Genomic DNA, 19618 nt, shown 5'->3' with positions numbered 1-19618 from the left:
GCTAAGATATTCCCAGGCTGCTCATAGTACTTAAATGTTCTCTGCTCCTTTTTTGGTCTGTTTGTTTTTTTTATTGTGGCAAATATGTAAAATGCACAGTTTCATCATTTTTAGATGTGCAGTTCATTGACATTAAGTACATTCTCTGTGTTGTGCAGCCATTACCACCATTCATCTCTAAGACGTTTTCATCATCCCCAAAGATGCTGTACTCATTAAACAGTTAATATTAAGAAACTTATAATATTTTTGAAATCTCTTCGAATAGAGCTTGATATGCATCACATAAAACTATTTCAGCTTTGATTCGTTTCCAAGAATAAATTATATAAAACATAACATGCTGTGTTTTTTAATTTTCCTAATTGTCTCTGGTTGTTACTATTAGTTTGTGAAACGATTTCTTAAAATGGCAAATGTGGTCTTTTGATTTTATATATATATATTACCATTATATATAATTTTCATGTATTACATATAATTTGAAGTTGAAAATATACATATTTATATAATGTAAAATTTGTATAACTTATTATTTTAGGAAACTCAAGAGTATACTCGAAATGTTGTTAGATACTGCCTTGAAGCTCTTCAAGACTGGTTTGATGCTATTAACTTTGTAGATGAGGTATGTATATTTTTCACATATATAAAGGCACTTAAGAAAAGTGTTATATCTCGTTTAACACTGAAAATAATGAATATCTTTTCATGGGATAAGGCAAAGAAGTTAGGATGAGGGTATTACCATTAAGTTTAAAAAAGGAGAGGTGGAAGATCAGTTCTTTGACATTTATGAGATTCTGAAGTATACTAATCATACTTGCTTATAATTCCTTTATCTGTTATGAAGGGTTTATGTCTCCATATTTCTCAGGAGTAAAAGTTAGTTTCATTTAGAGGGGTTAAAGTGATAGTGCAAATGTGAATAGGATAGGAGAGTTTAATGGAAAGGGTGTTACATCTTCATTAATTGGTCAGTGTTCTGTGGGCTTGAACAAAGGTGATTGTTATTAATAATGAGCTGAGAAGAGTTGGCACAGAACATACTCTGTATGAATTAAACAAGGGCTTGCTTGTAAATAGCCCAAGTTTTCTCTCAGAAGCCCCTTTTCCTTTTATAAAGTGGGTTCACAGTATGCCATATGCATAAGGAGGACCGTGTTTTAGACCACTCCAACTCCCCCATCTCATTTCTGAATCCTGGGCAGATGGAACTCCTGCTGTCTGTCTGTCTGTCTCTCTCTTTTTTTTTGTGAGTGGGAAATTTTTTTCTTTATCTTTACCTTTCTTTAAAAATTTTTTTTGATACAATCACAAACTTATTGAAAATTTGGAAGTGAAGTACAAAGAACTTTGTTTTCTTGAACCATTTGACTTGATGCCCATTACTTTCAAATACTTCAGTGTGTACTTCCTACAAGCAAGGGCATTGTCTTCTACAACCAGATACAATTATAAAAATTAGGAAGTTAAGGTTAATATATAATTACTCTCCAATCCTTAGAATTCCTTCGTGTTTTATAAATTGTCCATTGTTGTCCTTTATAGCAAAATCATCCTATTCTGAATCCCATGTTGCATTTAATCATCATGTCTCCAGTCTCCTTCTGGGACAGTTTCTTATTTTGAAGAGTATAGCTAGCTCAGTTATGCTATAGAACACCCCTCAGTCTGGGTGTGTCCCATGATTAGATTCAGATTATGCCTCCATACTTTCAACCTGTTTTACTCCTTTGCCTCCTCTAGGATTAGTCACTCAACTGGAACTTCTCTCATTCCAGTTCTCATTTGTATTTGAAACTTAGGAGGTATTGTTGAAATGGTAGCATCACTAAGACAACGCTTTGAGGAAGGGGAAAACACCATTACACACAGAGGGTTACACACATGAAATTAATTGTTGAGCTCAGGGGTGGAGTTAAGGACAGTTAGAATCATGTATGTTATATAGAGTAGCTGAACTCAAGGAAATAGTAGAGTTATTTTTCACACAGAAATATTTTAGGAATTTATTGAATATTGGAAAGAATTTAAATAGATTTTTAATTGAAGAGAAAATAAGCAGAGAACTTAAGGAGTCACACAGTATGGTTTGTTTTTTAAGGTATTTTCAAAGTTTTTTGTTTCTTAAAGAGCTTTGACATATTTGTTCCTCAAAACAACCCTTGAAGGAGAGAAGGTATTATCCCCCCCCCGCCGCCTTTTTGTAGATGTACAATGGAGACGCAAAGATATTAAATGACTTGCCTATAGTTGCATAGCAAATTACTGGTAGTTCTGAGTCTAGAGCCTACATCTCTTAATTCCTTGTCTGGTAGTATTTCTTTTTCTTTTTAAGATTTTATTTATTTGAGAAAAAGAGAGAGGGAGAGAACAGGGGGTGGGGAAGAGCAGAGGGAGAGGAATAAGCAGACTCCCCACTGAGTGCAGAGCCCTATGCAGGGCTCAATCTGTGAACTCTGAGATCACAACCTGAGCTGAAATCAAGAGTTAGATGCTCAACCAACTGAGCCACCCAGGTGCCCCTTGTCTGGTAGTATTTCAGTGCTGTTGGCTATTTTCAGTGGAAAGAGCTATAAAGTCAAGCAGACCCAAGTATAAATTGTGGCTCTGCCACAAACCAACTAGCTATATGATCTTAGTTTTTCTTTTTTAAGATTTTATTTTTATTTATTTATTTATTTGAGAGAGAGAGAGTGTGTGTACACACATGAGTTGGGGGGAGGGGTAGATAGGGGGAGGGAGAGAGAGAATCCCAGGCAGACTCCCTGCTGAGTGTGGAGCCCAACCTGGGGCCCAGGCCCATGAACTGGAGATCACAACCCCAGCCTAAACCGAGAGTTGGACATGTAACTGACTAAGCCACCCAGGTGCCCTTTAAACAGGTTTTTAAAAGTTATTTTATTTTTAACATTTTTTTAGCATTGCTGAATCCATCCCATCTGTTTATTTGAAGATAATAATATTAGCTAATGAGGATTACGAGGCATGTTACATTTGTGATAAATATTTCTTTTACCATCCTTGTAAGTGAATATCAGAAGTTATTGGGGTAGTCTAGCACAGATTAAATAAATCTTTTGAACTGAATTAACACAAATCAAACAGTGATATTAGAAACAAGGGATAGAATAAGTTTCCCAGTAAGGTAGGCCCTTTAAGAATCCTCAAATACATGAATATCATGTAGGGCAATGATTATGAATATGTGGCAGGGTAGTTTGATTGGAGTTCTTTGATAAAAGGGAAGTAGAATACTTATTTAATGTTTGATACTTATTGAAGTAGAATATATTGAATGTTTGCTGTTTAAAAAACACTGGAGATAGGGGATGAAACAGTCCCTAATTTAAGGAAATGGGAGACAGGTAAATGGTAAACATGATTCCAGTGCTCCTGTAAAGTTGTGATCAGGTACTATGGGGGAGAATAGAGTGTAGTATCTGATTTATCTTGAGGGATTTAGGAAATGTTTCCTAGAGGAAATGTCATTTGAGCCAAGTCTTAAGGATATGTTAATCCATTGGGAGAAGGGATGTGTATGTAGTATTTGAGGCAGAGGGAACAGCATAGAGGCACAGAAGGTTGGTGAGTTAGGGATACTGCCTGTGGTGCATGAGTTTATGTGATAGGAGATAAGGCTGGAGAGGTAAGCTGTCTTCTCAAGGGTTAGAAGATTATCAGGGGGTTAGAACTATAGGGAACCATTAAAAGTTTGTGAATGGAGGAAGTACAAGATTTAATTAATGTTTTGGGAGGATCACCTCCTGGAACATATGGAGGTTTAAATAGCTTAAGGTATTTTTGAATGCAAGGAAAAAACATCCTTGAGGCAGCTTAATTTAGGGGAGGCCTAATTTTTTGTGAGTACAAAGGGGGTATCTCAGGGATCTTATGGCAGCCTCAGTTCCTGAGGAACTGAGTAGAAAGCTGAACAGGAGCTCCTGTCTTTGGCATTTGCTTTGCCCTATTTACCTTATTTTTTCTTCCCCCTCTGTGTATTGGCTTTCTGTGCTTCTTTGCCTATGTGATGAAATGTTACCTTCCTGAAGTTGCTTAATGTTACAATTTCAAGCATACTTCAAGATTCTGAGGATGTCTCTGAATCCAACATCCACTTTTTTTTTTTAAATAAAATTTTAAAAGATTTATTTATTAGAGAGAGAAAGAGCAAGCGAGTGCACGAGCTGGGGGAGAGGCAGAGGGAGAGCAAGAGGGAGAGAGAATCCTCAAGCAGACTCCCTACTAAGCAGGAGCCTGACACGGGGCTCGGTCTCACAACCCTGAGATCGTGACCTGGGCTGAAATCAAGAGTCGGATGCTTAATGAACTGAGCTACCCAGATGCCCCCCAACGTGAAGTTTTTAGGAGAAAAACTTATTGTTCAGGTTGTGTGTGATATCTTCTGATTCCAATTAGAAGTGGCTATTATAAACTTGACTGTCAGGATCCATTCTGTCTGTGTGTTTGGGAGATGGAGTAGGGAGGGATGTTCTGAGAAGATGGGGAGAGTTGTGAGCTAGGCAGATAGCACACAGGTGTGTCACGGAGAGTAAGAATAGAAAGCAGGAGGTGTCACTGAAATCTAGGCACTAATGTTGAGGGCCGAGCTAAGGTTAGGGGCAGTGTGGAAACAGGGAAGGAAGTAGATTTAAGAGATATTTGGAAAAGCTAATAAACACGATTTGGTGCCTCATCAGATGTTGGAGACTTGTGAGAGGGAAAGAATCTACATTTCAGATTTGAATTACTAGGGTACAGGAGAAGAAACATTGAGGAGGATTGCGTTTTAAGACAAAGATGCTGAGTTTAGTTTGGACCCAAAGTATTTGTGGTTTGCATAGACTATTAAGTGATAATGTTCAGTAGACACTGGAATATAAGGTTTGGAATTTAGGGGCGAGACTTCTGCTGAGATTTGGGAGTCATCTTGGTCTCAGCAGTCCAAGCTGTGAATCTGGATAAAGTCACCTAGAAGAAGAGTAGAAAGCTGAGAATGATGTCTGACGACCACCGTTTTATATGGAAGCAGTGGAAGAAGAGTTTATAGCAAGTGGCTAATCTGTCACATTAAAAAAGAAGGGATTATGGAATATAATGCTGCAGAAGAGTATGAACTTAAGAAATACTAAAGCCTTGAAAGACAAGATAGAGTCCACGACTTTGTAGGTAATAGCACTATGTGTTGGGTACTATGTTAAAGATAATCCTCATAGCTGTCCTGCTGCTTGTTATTTCTGTTCTACAGGCCAGTCATTTTGGTATGGAGAGTTTAAGTTACTTGCTCACAGCTTATAGCTGGAGGTGGCAGAGTCAGGGTTTGAACTCATGCAAATCTAGCTTTTAAGAGTCTGCTCTTAACCACTGTCCTGAATACCTTCAGAGGAAATTGAGGGAGATTCTGATTTAGCTAGTTAGTATAGAATATGTTACTCAGGTGATTATAGTAATGTGGGAGCAAACTTATTTTTAGTTGTAAAATAAGCGTAACATAAAATTTACCATCAGGCATTTTTAAGTATATAATCCAGTAGTGTTAAGTATATTCACATTGTTCTGCAGCCAATCTCCAGAATTTTTCATGTTTCAAAACTGTAACACCTCATTTCCCTTTCCCTTCCAACCCCTGACAACTATTGTTATGTTTTCTGTGTGTGATTTTGACTATTCTATGTACTTCATATAAGTGGAATCATACAGTATGTCTTTTTGTGACTGACATTTCACTTAGCATAATGTCCTTAAGTTTCTTACATGTTGTTGCATTTATCAGAAATTCCCTCCTTTTTATGGAAGGCAAACTTTTATTTATTAGAACAAATTTCTATAGCTCTTTATTCACACGTTGAGGGGGATGTTAATTACATTTGTTTTGAAAAAAAAAAAAAAACTAAGGGATGGTGACATATTGCAACTCTTCATAACTTTTTTATAACTTTATACCAATATTACATCAGCATAAATTGAATGTTCTGGATAAAGTTTTTTTTTAAATTCAGAAAATATTTGCAAAAGCATTTAAAAACAAACAATACCTTTTTAATTTTTAATTTTTCTTATTTGTTTAAGAAGGACAGTTGTTATATAGTTTTGTCCTATAGTGATAGAATGATCCATGGGATTTGTAGATTTAAAATACAATTTTTATAATATTTACAAGAATGTCAGAGTTCCTTGATACATACGGTACTAAGCTTTCTCAAGGAGTATGTGTGTTCAGTGCCAGTGTGGGGAGCAACTTATCCAGCTTGTGAACATAGGCAAGGCCTTCCCCTGTACCTCACTTTAGGACTGTGCTCAGAGCCTCTTACCGTCTGAATACAACAGTGGAGTCCAGACTGGCTCTTCAGTTCACTATTTGTTAACTTTAGGAAGTAATTTAAGTTTCCAAGCTTGAATTTCCCTACTTATAAAATGAGAACATTAATAGTTTATACTCCATAGGGTTTTTCTCAGGATTAAATGAGGTAATGTGAATAAGGTCAGCTGTGATTATTGTTCTGGTTACTACCGTCATGTTTGGTGTGCATGCATTTGAAGATTCCCAAATAGGCTACTGTAAAGGAAAATCCATTCCATCCCTTGTTCTGTGCTAGATGCTTCAGAGGATTCAGCCTTGAGTTGGATATAATTTCTGCCTTCAGAAACCTGCAGTTAGGCATTTAAAATGGAATTAATTTTATCTATGCAGTGGTTTTTTAAAGCTATGTTATCTAAAAGTTTAAGTTTTGTTGAAAAGGTATAGGAATAAATCAAGGTAAAAGTGTGGTTTTAGCATTCTGAAACCTTCTTTGAACTTAGCATTCTGAAACATTTTTTGACTTGTGGATTTTGTTTGTTTATTCCAGCCAGCACCTAACCAAGTCACTTTTCATCTTCCCCTTCATCGTTACTATGCTATGTTTTTGAGTAAGGTAAGACTATCGTCCAGCAATTCTGTTTTTTTTTTTTTTTTAATATTGGAAATTAAGTATTGAATTAGTAACTTTTTTTTTTCATAATTTTTAGGCTGTGAAATGTCAAGAACTAGATTTGGATTCTGTTTTACCTGATCAGGAAATGTTAATGAAACTAATGATTCACCCACTCCAAATTCAAGTATGTATTCAGGCTTTTATTTTAATTGAATTTCTTGGTTATGTGGTTTGTTCTTTATTTTATTTTTATGCCTTAAATTTACATTGTTGTTATAGCCAAAATGTTTGAAAAAAAATTTTTTTTAAACTTAGGTATTTTTGCTAGATTATAGTTTGGTCTTTTTTTCTTTTTGTCCTATGAAACTTATATTTAGTTACAATTTCCCCAGGAATTCTTTTCACTGTATTTACTCATAGGGAAGTTTCTTTCTTTCTTTTTTATTTTTTATTAACATATAATGTATTATTTGTCCCAGGGGTATAGGGCTGTGAATCATCAGTCTTACACATTTCACAGTACTCACTATAGCACATACCCTCCCCAATGTCCATAACCCAAACACCCTGTCCCAGCAACCCTCAGTTTGTTTCCTGAGATTAAAAGTCTCTTATGGTTTGTCTCCCTCCCGGGTCCCATCTTGTTTCATTTTTCCCTCCCTTGCCCCGACGACCCTCATAGGGAAATTTTTAACATACTACAGCACTGTTTTGAGAGTCGGGAGACCCAACAGATTTCTAGCATTAGTACTACATCAATTTAATTACCATGTTGTTTGGGGTAATTTGATTCTTAGTTTCCCCATCTGAAAAATGAGAGGAGAGAAAAGAGGATTTTCATGCTTAAGCACTATGGTTTCTTTCAGTTCTAATACTATAATTTTGTGGGCCAACCGCTTATGTATAGTAGATGGACTGGCACTTTAATTTGTTTTTCCTGGCAATTTTAGATTTGTTAATTATCATTGAACTTTCACACTGTGGGTTAAGAGCAAGTAAGAGATGAAGTTATGACTGTGCTTGGTTTTAATTGATGCAGACCACAAATACATGAAGAATTAAACATTAATGTTATGAAACATTCTAATCTGACCTTCTTTTACCTGTTAATTATTTGAAAAATGACTAGTTTGGCACAATCAACTTTGTTTTATACTTATTCCTATGTTTCTTTAAGCATTACTTAATTTTTTTTTCTCGAGAAGGAAGGAGTTAAATGTAAGTGTCAGTGATTCCTCATGAAAGATTTCATTGAAAATTGTTATAAATGTTTCCTGGAATCATGGAAAACTAACTCATGTATAAACTCCAAAAGAAGGGATTGTATAAAGCATAATGAGCACTTAAAAATTTTTAAATATGTATTTGAATTGGATATTTTAAACTAACATGGGTCAGGATGTCATGCTTATGCTGTGATCAAGTTATAAAATATTTTGAAATGATTGTTCACTATAACATGTTTTTCATAAAGATTCAATTTAGAAGTCTTCTTTAATTTACTTAATTTTTGGTTTACTAGGCAAGTCTTGCTGAAATCCATAGCAATATGTGGGTAAGAAATGGTCTACAAATCAAAGGACAAGCTATGACCTATGTCCAGTCTCATTTCTGTAATTCCATGATTGACCCTGACATTTACTTACTACAGGTAAGCCAACTTGATAATGCAGATATTGTACTTTACAAATATCTCATTTGTACCCATGGGATTTAGTTTAGAGAGGTGACTCAGTGATGACACAAAGAGGTCAGTGCTCTTGAAAGAATTTATTACTTTTTTTTATAAATTTTTTATAAATTTTTTATAAATTTTTTTATAAATTTTTTATAAATTTCCCAAGAGAAGGAGGCATGCAATGCCACACAGAGCTGCAGGGGAAGCATTAGATTTTGGTCAAGTGGTAGGAGCAGGGGCAAGGAGAAATCCCAGAGCAGAACCTTTTTTGGCATTTGCATAGAAAGGACAAGACAGGGCAGGGGAAACAGTTTAGGATTGGTTAGTTTGAATAATTCCTGTGGACTTCAGGGCATCAGAGCTGTCCTCTGGTGCTTGGTCTTGGGTTGGTTTAGGGCAGGGGGAATATTGGCTTGCTGTGTGAGAGTTAGGTAAAGGGGGTGATTGACTTGCTTGTAAGATGTTTACTGCTAGGCAAGTTGTTTACTGTCTTTAGGAATAGCTTTTTAGGAATATTTACTATTCTTAGGTAGATGGGAGAGAGGTGGTCTCTCTCCGTGTCGGCAAGCCACCCCGCCCCCAATGTCAGAACATAAGATACAGAACACAAACAAACTACATAATTAATACAAGAAATGAAACAATATTGAGAAATAAAATTTCTTTTCTTTCTTTTTTTTTTTTTTTTGTCTTTTAAAGGTTTGTGCTTCTAGACTTGACCCAGATTATTTTATTTCATCTGTCTTTGAAAGGTAAGCATAGTTTATTAAGACAGGTATTAGGAAGTATTTGGAATTTAAGTTGATTTTGTTTTAACTTAAAAAAAATCTGTCTCAAATATTTCTTATTATAGATTTAAGGTAGTGGATTTGTTGACAATGGCGTCACAACATCAAAACACAGTACTTGATGCAGAGCATGAGAGATCGATGTTAGAAGGCGCTCTTACATTTCTTGTGATTCTTTTAAGTCTTCGTTTACATTTAGGTAAAAAGCACTCATACTAATGCTTGGGTATTAACTATCCTCCCTTTCCTCCCCTCTCCCTGTGGTAGTAACTTGCTTATGGAAAAAAGAAAAGGATTTGGATATATTTAAACATTGTTTCAAATTCTTGACATGATGTATAGTTGTTACTCCTTTTAGAATATCCTTTAAAAAACCCTTTATTTAAGGGAGCTGCAAACAGTAGGTTATTTAAATTGGTTATATTTGGGGCATTGCAGTCTTTGCTCTTTAATTTTTGAAGCTTCTCATTTTTAGTAAAACAGCTTAATAAAAAGTGTGGTAAGTTGTTTCTTTAAAATTTATATATTTTCAGATTTATTAATTCTCTTTTTAATTGTTTTAGGGATGTCTGATGATGAAATTCTCAGAGCAGAAATGGTAGCCCAGTTGTGTATGAATGACAGGACACATAGTTCATTGCTGGACCTCATATCCTTTTAAAAGTTTAATTTTTTGTTAAATATAGGATCTAAACAGTAATTTGTACAGATTAAAGATATATCACTTTTGTGGTTAAAAAATATTTTTAGAGTTGAAAAATAGTGTGGAAAAGAACTTCAGTTGTTTGTTCAACTGTGTGTTCAGGGCTAGTGGCAGATGTTTTTGCCATTGTTACCTCTCAGGGAGCTCTTAATGGCCTTGGTTAGACTTCAGAACTGATAGCTCTGGGTACCCAAGGATCTGCCCTCCTAGGACAGCATTCCTGAAAGGAAGCTAGGTCTACTTTACTGTATACCTAGGTTGGAATTCATGGCTTAAATTTAAAGGCATACGTTATAATTATTACCAGGGTTTTAAACATTTTAAGGATTTTTTTTCTTAGAATTCAGTCTTTTTTTTTTTTTTTTTTTTTTTTTTAAGATTCTATTTATTTATCTGAGAGAGAGAGGGAGACAGACAGCATGCTCTGGGGCAGGGGCAGAGGGAGAGGGAGAAGTAGGCTTTTCAGTGAATAGGGAGCCTTATGCAGGGCTCGATCCCAGGACCCTGAGCTGAAGGCAGACGCTTAATGGCCTGAGCCACCCAGGCATCCCTTAGAATTTATTCTTAAGCCAAGAGGTTTTTTTTTTCTAAACATTTTATTTATTTGACCGAAAGAGAGAGAGTGAGCACAAGCAGGGATAGCGGCAGGCAGAGGGAGGGGGAGCAGCATACTCCACTGCAGAGCAGGGATCCCGAATGGGGGGGTTCGATCCCAGGACATGGGCTCAGACCTAACCGACTGAGCCACCCACATGCCCCAAACCAAGAGGTTTTTAAGGGCAAAGATTATATCATCTATAAACTTAGAAAACTTATGGTTCTTTGGATAGGACAGAACATATATATACTTTATTATTTTTTAAGTTATTGCTAATAAAATTTTAGACAAAGATTGTGTTATTTTATGATAAGAATTTATTTTGTAAATTTTGGACTGAGTTTACTTTGCATATTATGAATATGTTTGGAATAATTGGCTAAAATTTTGTGAAATAGCTCCTATGGAATGCCTATGTGATAACCTTGAAGACTTTCATAAGCGGCATCAATTTGATATTTGATAATTTCATTCAACTGTTATATAATGTATATAGTGCTGTAACTGAGCAAAAGCACTCTTCCATTACTTTGAATTTAAAAGATTAATTAATTAATTGATATGAAATCAATGGAAAAGGATCTTTATGGCTTTCTGGTTTTCTTCTTTGTAAAAATTTGTTTAGCATCGTGTTCATTTTTCTTTGAGGATGAAATTTTGCGTTTTTGGAAAAATAGTCTTTGCTCATAAAAATCTTGGCTAATTTTTAGCATACTGTCTTTGATTCTCTAAAGGAAGGTATAACATTTGTAAAATGAAGAAAATGGAGATAAATTTTAAAAAACTTTTTTTCATTTCCTGAGATTTAGCTAATTTCTTTGGGGAGAAATAAACTTGGGAACTACTTTAGCATTTAATTTATTAATAGGCTTCTAGATTAAAAATATTTTAAAATTCACAATTAATAAAAAGTTATTATTGAGCTCTTGTACTGTATAGTCCTCTTGTGGCCAATTTTATATATTACAGCCAATTACTCTGTTTTAATGAAAGTAGTTAGAAACTAGAGTACCTTGGTAATTTTATACTTAAAAGCTGGATTTAGGCATTTTTTTTTCTTGACACATACATCATATTCCAGAAAATCCAAATCCCAAAAGTGGCATTATTCCAGGCAGTTACAGTTTTGAATCAGTTCTTTCAGCTGTAGCTGATTTTAAGGCTCCTGTTTTTGAACCTGGAGGTTCCATGCAGCAAGGCATGTATACTCCTAAAGGTATGTTTATATACATGAACATTTTCTTTCAAAATCAGTTTTCTGAATGTGATTTGTTGTGTATAGTACAGGAAAATGTTTTGCTTTTTATGTATTCAGGTTTGAGTTTTTATGGTATACGGTGATATTACTTCTATTTATTTACAAATCTATGGTTTTATGTTACAATAAACTGTTTTAGATGACTCTAAATTAGAAGAGGAACTTTATATATAAATTCTAGTTCATTTTTATAAGTGAATCAACTGTAAATGAACCAGAAATTATAAAACTATATACTTAAAATTTTTAAAAAGTGTATTTGCTCTCTAAATTTGATTTTGAAATCGTTCTCAGCACCCCAAATTTAACTTGAAACAGTTTAAAATTAAAATCTGTATAGAATATTGATTACATTTTCTTACATTTTTTTTTCCTTAAGTGGTTGGTTTTCCAAGGTTTTCTCCCTGGCTTCATAGAGACATGCTTGACAAGAGCCAGAAGTAGGTGAAGTCTTCATTCACAGTCTTGTCTTTCTTACTTTCACATGTTCACTAATCTAAGTTAAAATTCTGAAGGAGGCACTTACATGCTTCTTGACTTCCTCAGGACGCTTTGTCTAACTGAAAACTGATGCCCACATAGAAGTTTTAAATAGCATGTCCTGTGTTTGGCAAAACACAGCAGAATAAGCCTGATCATGTGGGATTTTTTTCCAGGAGATCACAAAGGTGAATCCAGAGTCTCTGGTTGCAGTGTATATTCCATTAAAGGAAAAGCATAGTGTTTCTTTATTGTAGAGAATACTTGGCATCTAAAGTTTAGATGAATTTTTGGTGTGGAGTAGTACAGTGCTTAATAGGGTGTAATGTGAGGATTACCTTTGTCATACTTGTGGTCCTTATTAAAAATATGGGTTTCTTTTTTTTTTTTTTAATTTTTATTTATTTATTTGATAGACAGAGATCACAAGTAGGCAGAGAGGCAGGCAGAGAGAGAGGAAGGGAAGCAGGCTTCCCGCTGAGCAGAGAGCCCGATGCGGGGCTTGATCCCAGGACCCTGGGACCATGACCTGAGCTGAAGGCAGAGGCTTTAACCCACTGAGCCACCCAGGTGCCCCTAAAAATATGGGTTTCTATGCTTCAGCCCCAATCTGCTCTCATCAGGATCTCTGGGGATAGATTCTGGGAATCTGCCTTTTTAACAAGTTCTATAAGGTGATTGTCATGCACAGTAAAGCTTGAGACACTGAGATGGAGCATTGGGCTTTTGAAGATTAGAGTCAAGAAACTAGTTATTGAATTGTGTTAGTTTGTGTGATATTGAGAAAAGCAGTCTCTTAATTTTGGATTTGACTTATTTGTAAAAAGAGAGAGTTGGACTACTTCAGAATCTTAAAGGCTTTTTAAAAGTGGTTGAAATAAACCCTTAGTTTTGGGGAACTAAACCTTGAGTAAATCTGTTACACAAAACCAATGAAAGCAGACCTGCTCTTGTTAATGTGGGTAGTGGACATCATTTCTCATCTGTTTTGTCATCTCCTTGCTCCTGAAGTGGCCCCAGTTAAACTTCTGTGGGAGTCCACAGAACACTAAAGTCTGCTAGACTAGTTAATCACTGAAGTTTTCTTCTGTTGCTATGGTTTTATAATTCTGGTAAAAAAACATTGGCATTTTAATTGTACAGATTAATAGATTTAACAGTGAAGGACAAGAAATGATAATAGATATAATAACAAAGGTCTTTGTCTTTGTGGAGGCCTATCTTAAGGATCTTAAGTCATACTTATGAGAGATAATTTAAGATGAATGAATGGTCTGTTACATGAAAATAGGGACAATTGTTAACAGTTTCTTATGCCAGGAAGTTGAGATTACAGTAGATGTATAGAGAGAAACTTAAGCTTCTTAATGTTTTCAGATGTTAAGAATTTTGCTAGAATGAGATGGGAAAAAATAAATCTAGGCAAGATATACTCTTGAGGCAGTGGTTTCTAAAATTACTATTCTCAGGCCATGTTGTAGATTTTTACCACATCTAAATACCATCTCTGTTATTATATACCTAGTCTGCTGTATATCCCTAAATGGATTCACTTCTTTAAACTTTACCTCCTGCTGAGCATGATTATTAGTGAGATTATGGGTTTTATATGCAATGTATAATTTCCTAATATTTATTATAATTTTATAGTTATTAAAATGAAAATCTTTGTACACTTAAACTCATCTGTGTACTACCAGTTATACACATACCACACATAAGGTAATGGTTCCTAAATGTGAAGACGGTAAGGTGATGAATGATCAATTTTTACAAACCAAAATATTACAAAGTAAGACTCTTGAAAATCAATAGCTCATTAGTTTTTAAATTTAGTTTTCATATTTATATCTCTGAATATTTTCAAAGTTGTTAATGCATTGTGTTTCTTACATTCTGTTGGCACTTCACAAAAAAAAGATGAACTAAACCTTGATGGTGAAGCTTGATCACATTATGACACTTTTTTTACATTATAATAGTTTTTGCTCATTAGTTCTTGCTGACTTAATATTCATAAGGATGAAATTATGATTTTTAACTTAGAAAAGTAGTCATAATATCAGGCTTATTAAAGCAAATATGTAATCAAATCAAACTATCCCATCTTATGAATTTAAAGTATACTTAAATGTACTTAGTCATCAAGGATTGACTGAAGTCAGTGTTTTGTTTCTACTTTCTTTTGAATAATAGCTGAAGTCTGGGATCAGGAGTTTGACCCTGTCATGGTCATTCTTCGAACAGTTTACCGTAGAGATGTGCAATCTGCAATGGACAGATACACAGCATTGTAAGTCTGTTGTTATATTAGTATAATAATGGATGTTTTCTATTTATGTAGAAAAATTTCAGTTATAACACAAATGTGATATGCTATCCTTGAAGTATACTCTTAATCTTTAGGAGAGAAAATAATATTTTGAGATTAAAAAAAAGTCTGCCAGATATTTTTGTTCTCAAGATTCTTGATGCAGAATCTGATAAATTTTATAAAATGTCAGAAATAGACATAAATTTAAAAAAACACACTTAGTTGCTATTTGACCAGTTGGATGCAAAACCTGGTTTTATGTTGTTCTACTTTTAAACCAGTAGAGGAGGCACAAGTTAAGAGAATAAAATTGTCTGCTATCAGAGATGATGAGTATTTACAGAAAGTGTGGTGATGTTGCTGTGTTTTTCACAACTGGGAAAATAGCTAAAGCAAATTGAATTTTACTTGTAAATATTTAACAAAGTGGTTCAAAATGATTGCAGAAAAAAGTTTTGAAGAATACCTTTTCAATGAAGAATTCATTTTTGTTTGCTGTTTTTATACACTATTTTAAAGATGTTGTATTGCTGAACATCATATAATATCTTTTATCTGCTTTTCTAAAGCATATATTAAATATTTTAAAACAATTTTTTTTATTTTTATTTTTTAAAACAAGTTTTAAATGATAAAAATTTCTTTGATCTTGAGAAAATATTTGTCTATCCAAGTGTAAATATAGATATTAGGTATAATTGAAACTTCTCTTTTGTCAAGACTTTGCAGTAATAGATATATGTTGAATTTTTGATCCATCACAGATATATCTGAAGTAGTTTGTAATGTAGAGTTTTAGCAGACCCCTCCTTCTCCCCAAAACAAAGACAGAAAGCAACACCTATTTCAGCCATCAGAATCTCTTTCTACCTTTCTCTAAAACCCTTGGAGAAATAGTCTGAGGTTCTTCATACTCTCTTTCTTTTTTTAAAAAGATTTTATTTGTTTGAGAGAGCGGGCAAGCACGTGCACACAAGCAGGGGAGGGGCAGAGGGAGAGGGAGAAGCAGACTCCCCACTGAGCAGGGAGGCTGATGCAGGGCTCATCCCAGAATCCTGGGATCAAGACGTGAATGGAAGGCAGACCCTTAACTGACTGAACCACCAATGTACCCCTGGGAGAGCACTTCTAATCTTTCTCCAGTTAACCAAGGTACCAGGTGCTACCAGTTTCTGAGCCTTTTGAGGATTCTGTGGTGTTACTTGGATTGATGCTCAGCTTTCCCTATTGCCTTCTTGTGATTTCGTTTTCTTAACGCTACTCGATGAGTTACCAGGTGTCCCTATGCTTCCTAGTTAACAAAATCTTTAATTTTTTTTTTTTTTACTTTCCCCATCTTTGCGGCTTTCATCCTTTAAAAAATACCATTACTATAGTTCTTTTGGAGTTTCAGGTGAAAGTAAAATTAAATACTTATGTTCATTCTTTGATTTTTAACTTCAAGTGCTGAATTTGTAACTCACTTTAATTTGCATTGCCTGGATTACTAGGTGAGATTGAGCTTTTAAAAAATCTATTGATTTCTTTCCATGTTTCTTGCTGTGAGAACTGTGTATGGATTATTTTTTGCCAGTTTTTCTATTAGGTTGTCTAAAGTTTATTAGTTCTCAAGTTTTCCTTTTTACATTTAGATCTCTAATCCATCTGGAATTGATTTTTTTTTTTTTTTAATTTATTTGACAGAGAGAAATCACAACTAGGCAGAGAGGCAGGCAGAGAGAGAGGAGGAAGCAGGCTCCCTGTGGAGCAGAGAGCCCGATGCAGGGCTCGATCCCAGGACCCTGGGATCATGACCTGAGCCGAAGGCAGAGGCTTTAACCCACTGAGCCACCCAGGCGCCCTTGGAATTGATTTTTGTTTGTGGTAGTGATTCATTCCTTTCTTACTGATTTATAATGCACTAATTCTGTCATATATAGTTGATCCTCATTGTTTGCAAATTCTTTATTTGTGAATTTGGCTACTTGCTAAAGTTTTGAATCCACAATTATTAATTGTAGTTTTTCCTGGGTATTTGCAGGTATGTATGAACATGCAGAGTGCATCACCTGAGGTTGAACAGAGCAAAGTTCTGCCCTCTCGTTTCAGCTCTCATACTTAATCAAGTATCTTTTTGTGGTGTATTTAATGCTACGTTTTTGCATTTTTGTTCTTTTTGTTTGATTTTGCTATTTAAAGTGGCCCCCAAATGTAATACCGAAGTGCTGTCTGGTGTTCCTAAGGGCCAGAAGGCTTTGATGTGCCTTACAGAGAAAATTCATTGTTAGATATGCTTTGTTCATTCATGGATTATAGTGCTGTTGGCTGTGACTTCAGTGGTAATGAATCACTAATATGGTACATTCAGAAAGAGGTAGAGGAAATTCACTGATCTGTACATGAGGTCATTCCCAAAAAGTGTTAAAATAACACTTGTAGTGTGTGATGAAGCTATGGGAAGGCTAAAAGCTAAATTTGTGGACTCGTGAATGTAGACTCATAAAAAAGTATAGCAGATAGCTTTGTTGTGAGGCTGAAAGCCAAAGAAATTCCTTTCATGTTTAGCAAGGGTCAGGAAAATGTTAAACCTTTTTTGCTAGTGCTTGGCTGGCTTCCTGTTTCAAAAGGTAGTAAGGTAGTATAATGTGAAAAATGTTAAATATACAGGCAAGGCAAGTTTTGTAGATCATGAGCTGGAAGAATTTTAAAAATATTTGCTAAGAGTTAGAAAAGGGTCCCGTGAAAAAGCAGGTTTTTCATTGTTGATAGAGTGTCTTGATTTACAAGGACATTGACAAATGTAATGCAAATGGAATTTTGATTAACACAATTGACCTCAGACTTACAGGAACCTAATCCTGTATTTCTCCTGGGAGCAACAATTAAATGTTTGTGGTGATTTTATAGAACATAACTACTGTTAATAAAGGCACTTGACTGTATCAGGTATCTTTATGTGTATAGATCTGTATCTCTTTTGTTCAGTTTGTAAGTTAATCCCATACTATCACAAATATTGTTAAGTTTCTCTTCTTTCTCCTCTTCTTGCTTCTCTTCATTCTCCTCCTTTCTTCTCTTTTCTGTTTATAATAGTTATTTATTCTTGGCTCTTTGCCTAGAATTTTATGATGATCATATGGAACTTGATGATGAAACATACTTGGATTTTGATTGAAATTGTGTTGATTGAAATTAATCAATAGCATTTAGATTAATTCATGGATTAATTTGGTGAAATGCCATCTTTTTAAGTTTTATTTTAATTCCAGTTAGCAATACAGTGTTATATTAGTTTTAGGTATATAATATAGTGTGATTCAGCAACACCATACATCTCCAGGTTCTCATCACAACAAGAGCATTCCTTAGTCCATATCATCTGTTTAACCCATTCCTCCTCTTTTCCCCCCCATCCACCTCCCCTCTGGTAACTATCAGTTTGTTCTCTATACTTAAGGACCCATTTCTTGATTTGTCTCTCTCTCTTACTTTTTTCCCTCTTTGCTTCCTTGTTTTGTTTCTTAAATTCCACATATGAGTGAAATCAATTTGTATTTGTCTTTCTCTGACTGACCAATTTTGCTTAGCATAATACTCTCTAGCTCCATCCATGTTGTTGCGGATGGCAAGAGAGATCATGAGGGCAGATGAGGGGGTTGGTGTAGAGGGAGAAGCAGTCTCCCCACTGAGCAGGCAGCCAGATGCAGGACATTATCCCAGGACCCTGAGATCGTGACCTGAGCCAAAGGCAGGCACTTAACCTTACTTAACTAACTGAGCCACGTAGGCGCCCCTCTATGTTTAATTGTCAGAGGACTACCAGATTGTTTCCCAAGGCAGCTTTAGTTTTATACTTTCCCATCAGCAGTGTATGAGGATTCCAGTTTCTCCTTCTCTTACTAACACTTACAATCTTTTTGATGATAGCCATCCTTGTGGGTGTCAAGTTATATCTCGTTGTAGTATTGATTTACATTTCCCTGATGGCTGATGATGTTGAGCATATTTTCATGTGTTTATTGGCCATTTGTGTATCATCTTTGGAGAACTGTCCAGATCCTTTGTGCATTTTTAATTGGAGTATCTTTTCCCTATTAAATTTTAAGAGCTCTTTATATATTATGACTAGTAACACCAGAAATAGGATTTGTAAATATTTTCTACTATTCTGTGGGTTGTGGGTTATCTTTTCACTTTTTGAATGTATTTTGATGCACAAAAGTTAATTTTAATGAAGTTCAATTTATCTAGTTTTTTCTTTTGTTGCTTGTGCTTTTGGTGTCATATCTATTGCTTAATCCAAGTTACAAAGACTTATGCCTATGTTTTCTTCTGAGAGTTTTATAGTTCTAGCTCTTGTATTTAAGTCTTTGATGCATTTTGAGTTAATTTTTACATACGGTATCAGGTAGTGGTCCAGCTTCATTCTTACTTAGGTAGATGTTTCTTGAAGTTTTGATAGAACTTGTGTATTCAACTACCTGGCCTCATTTTTTTTTTTTTTTTTGAGGGGTTGTAATTTTAAAACTGAATCACTTTCTTTAAAGCTTATAGCTTAGGATTTTAATTTCTTTTTGAAAGGGATGGTCAAGTTATATTTTTCTAGGAAACATTTTGTCTTAATATATAGTAATTAAAAAATTGTCTTTGCCTTTTTTCATTCCTTTTATTTATTTGTGTTTGGTGTTTCTTATTCCTCATGGTCTTATCAGAGGACTGCCAGTTTTACTATTTTTTTTTTTTTTTAAGAATAAACTTTGATTTTGTTGTTTCTTCCTTTTCCCCCTTGTTTTCTATTTTGTACTTTTTTCTTCCTTTATTATTATCTTCTTTCAATTTAGTTTGGATTTTCTCCCATATACACTTAGTTTTTGACATTTTACAAAAACAAACGCATTTAATA

At 34.8% G+C, this 19618-nt stretch overlaps 1 protein-coding gene across 1 annotated transcript in view; it reads left to right on the top strand.

The window, feature by feature from the left end:
• Positions 1 to 19618, top strand: part of UBR3 (ubiquitin protein ligase E3 component n-recognin 3) — a gene marked incomplete at its 5' end in the record, with an annotated part of 238879 nt that overhangs the window by 73952 nt on the left and 145309 nt on the right. The window contains 9 exon segments of the mRNA XM_080798665.1: positions 542 to 628; positions 6852 to 6917; positions 7012 to 7101; positions 8440 to 8568; positions 9295 to 9347; positions 9449 to 9582; positions 9947 to 10038; positions 11768 to 11900; positions 14619 to 14715. Of these exon segments, the coding sequence (XP_080654791.1) occupies positions 542 to 628; positions 6852 to 6917; positions 7012 to 7101; positions 8440 to 8568; positions 9295 to 9347; positions 9449 to 9582; positions 9947 to 10038; positions 11768 to 11900; positions 14619 to 14715 (881 nt within the window).

The sequence above is a fragment of the Martes martes genome (assembly GCF_963455335.1).
Source record: "Martes martes genome assembly, chromosome: 3".
Classification (NCBI taxonomy): domain Eukaryota; kingdom Metazoa; phylum Chordata; class Mammalia; order Carnivora; family Mustelidae; genus Martes; species Martes martes.
Note: the sequence above shows the minus strand (reverse complement) of the source record. Positions and strands in the feature narration are given on the sequence as shown.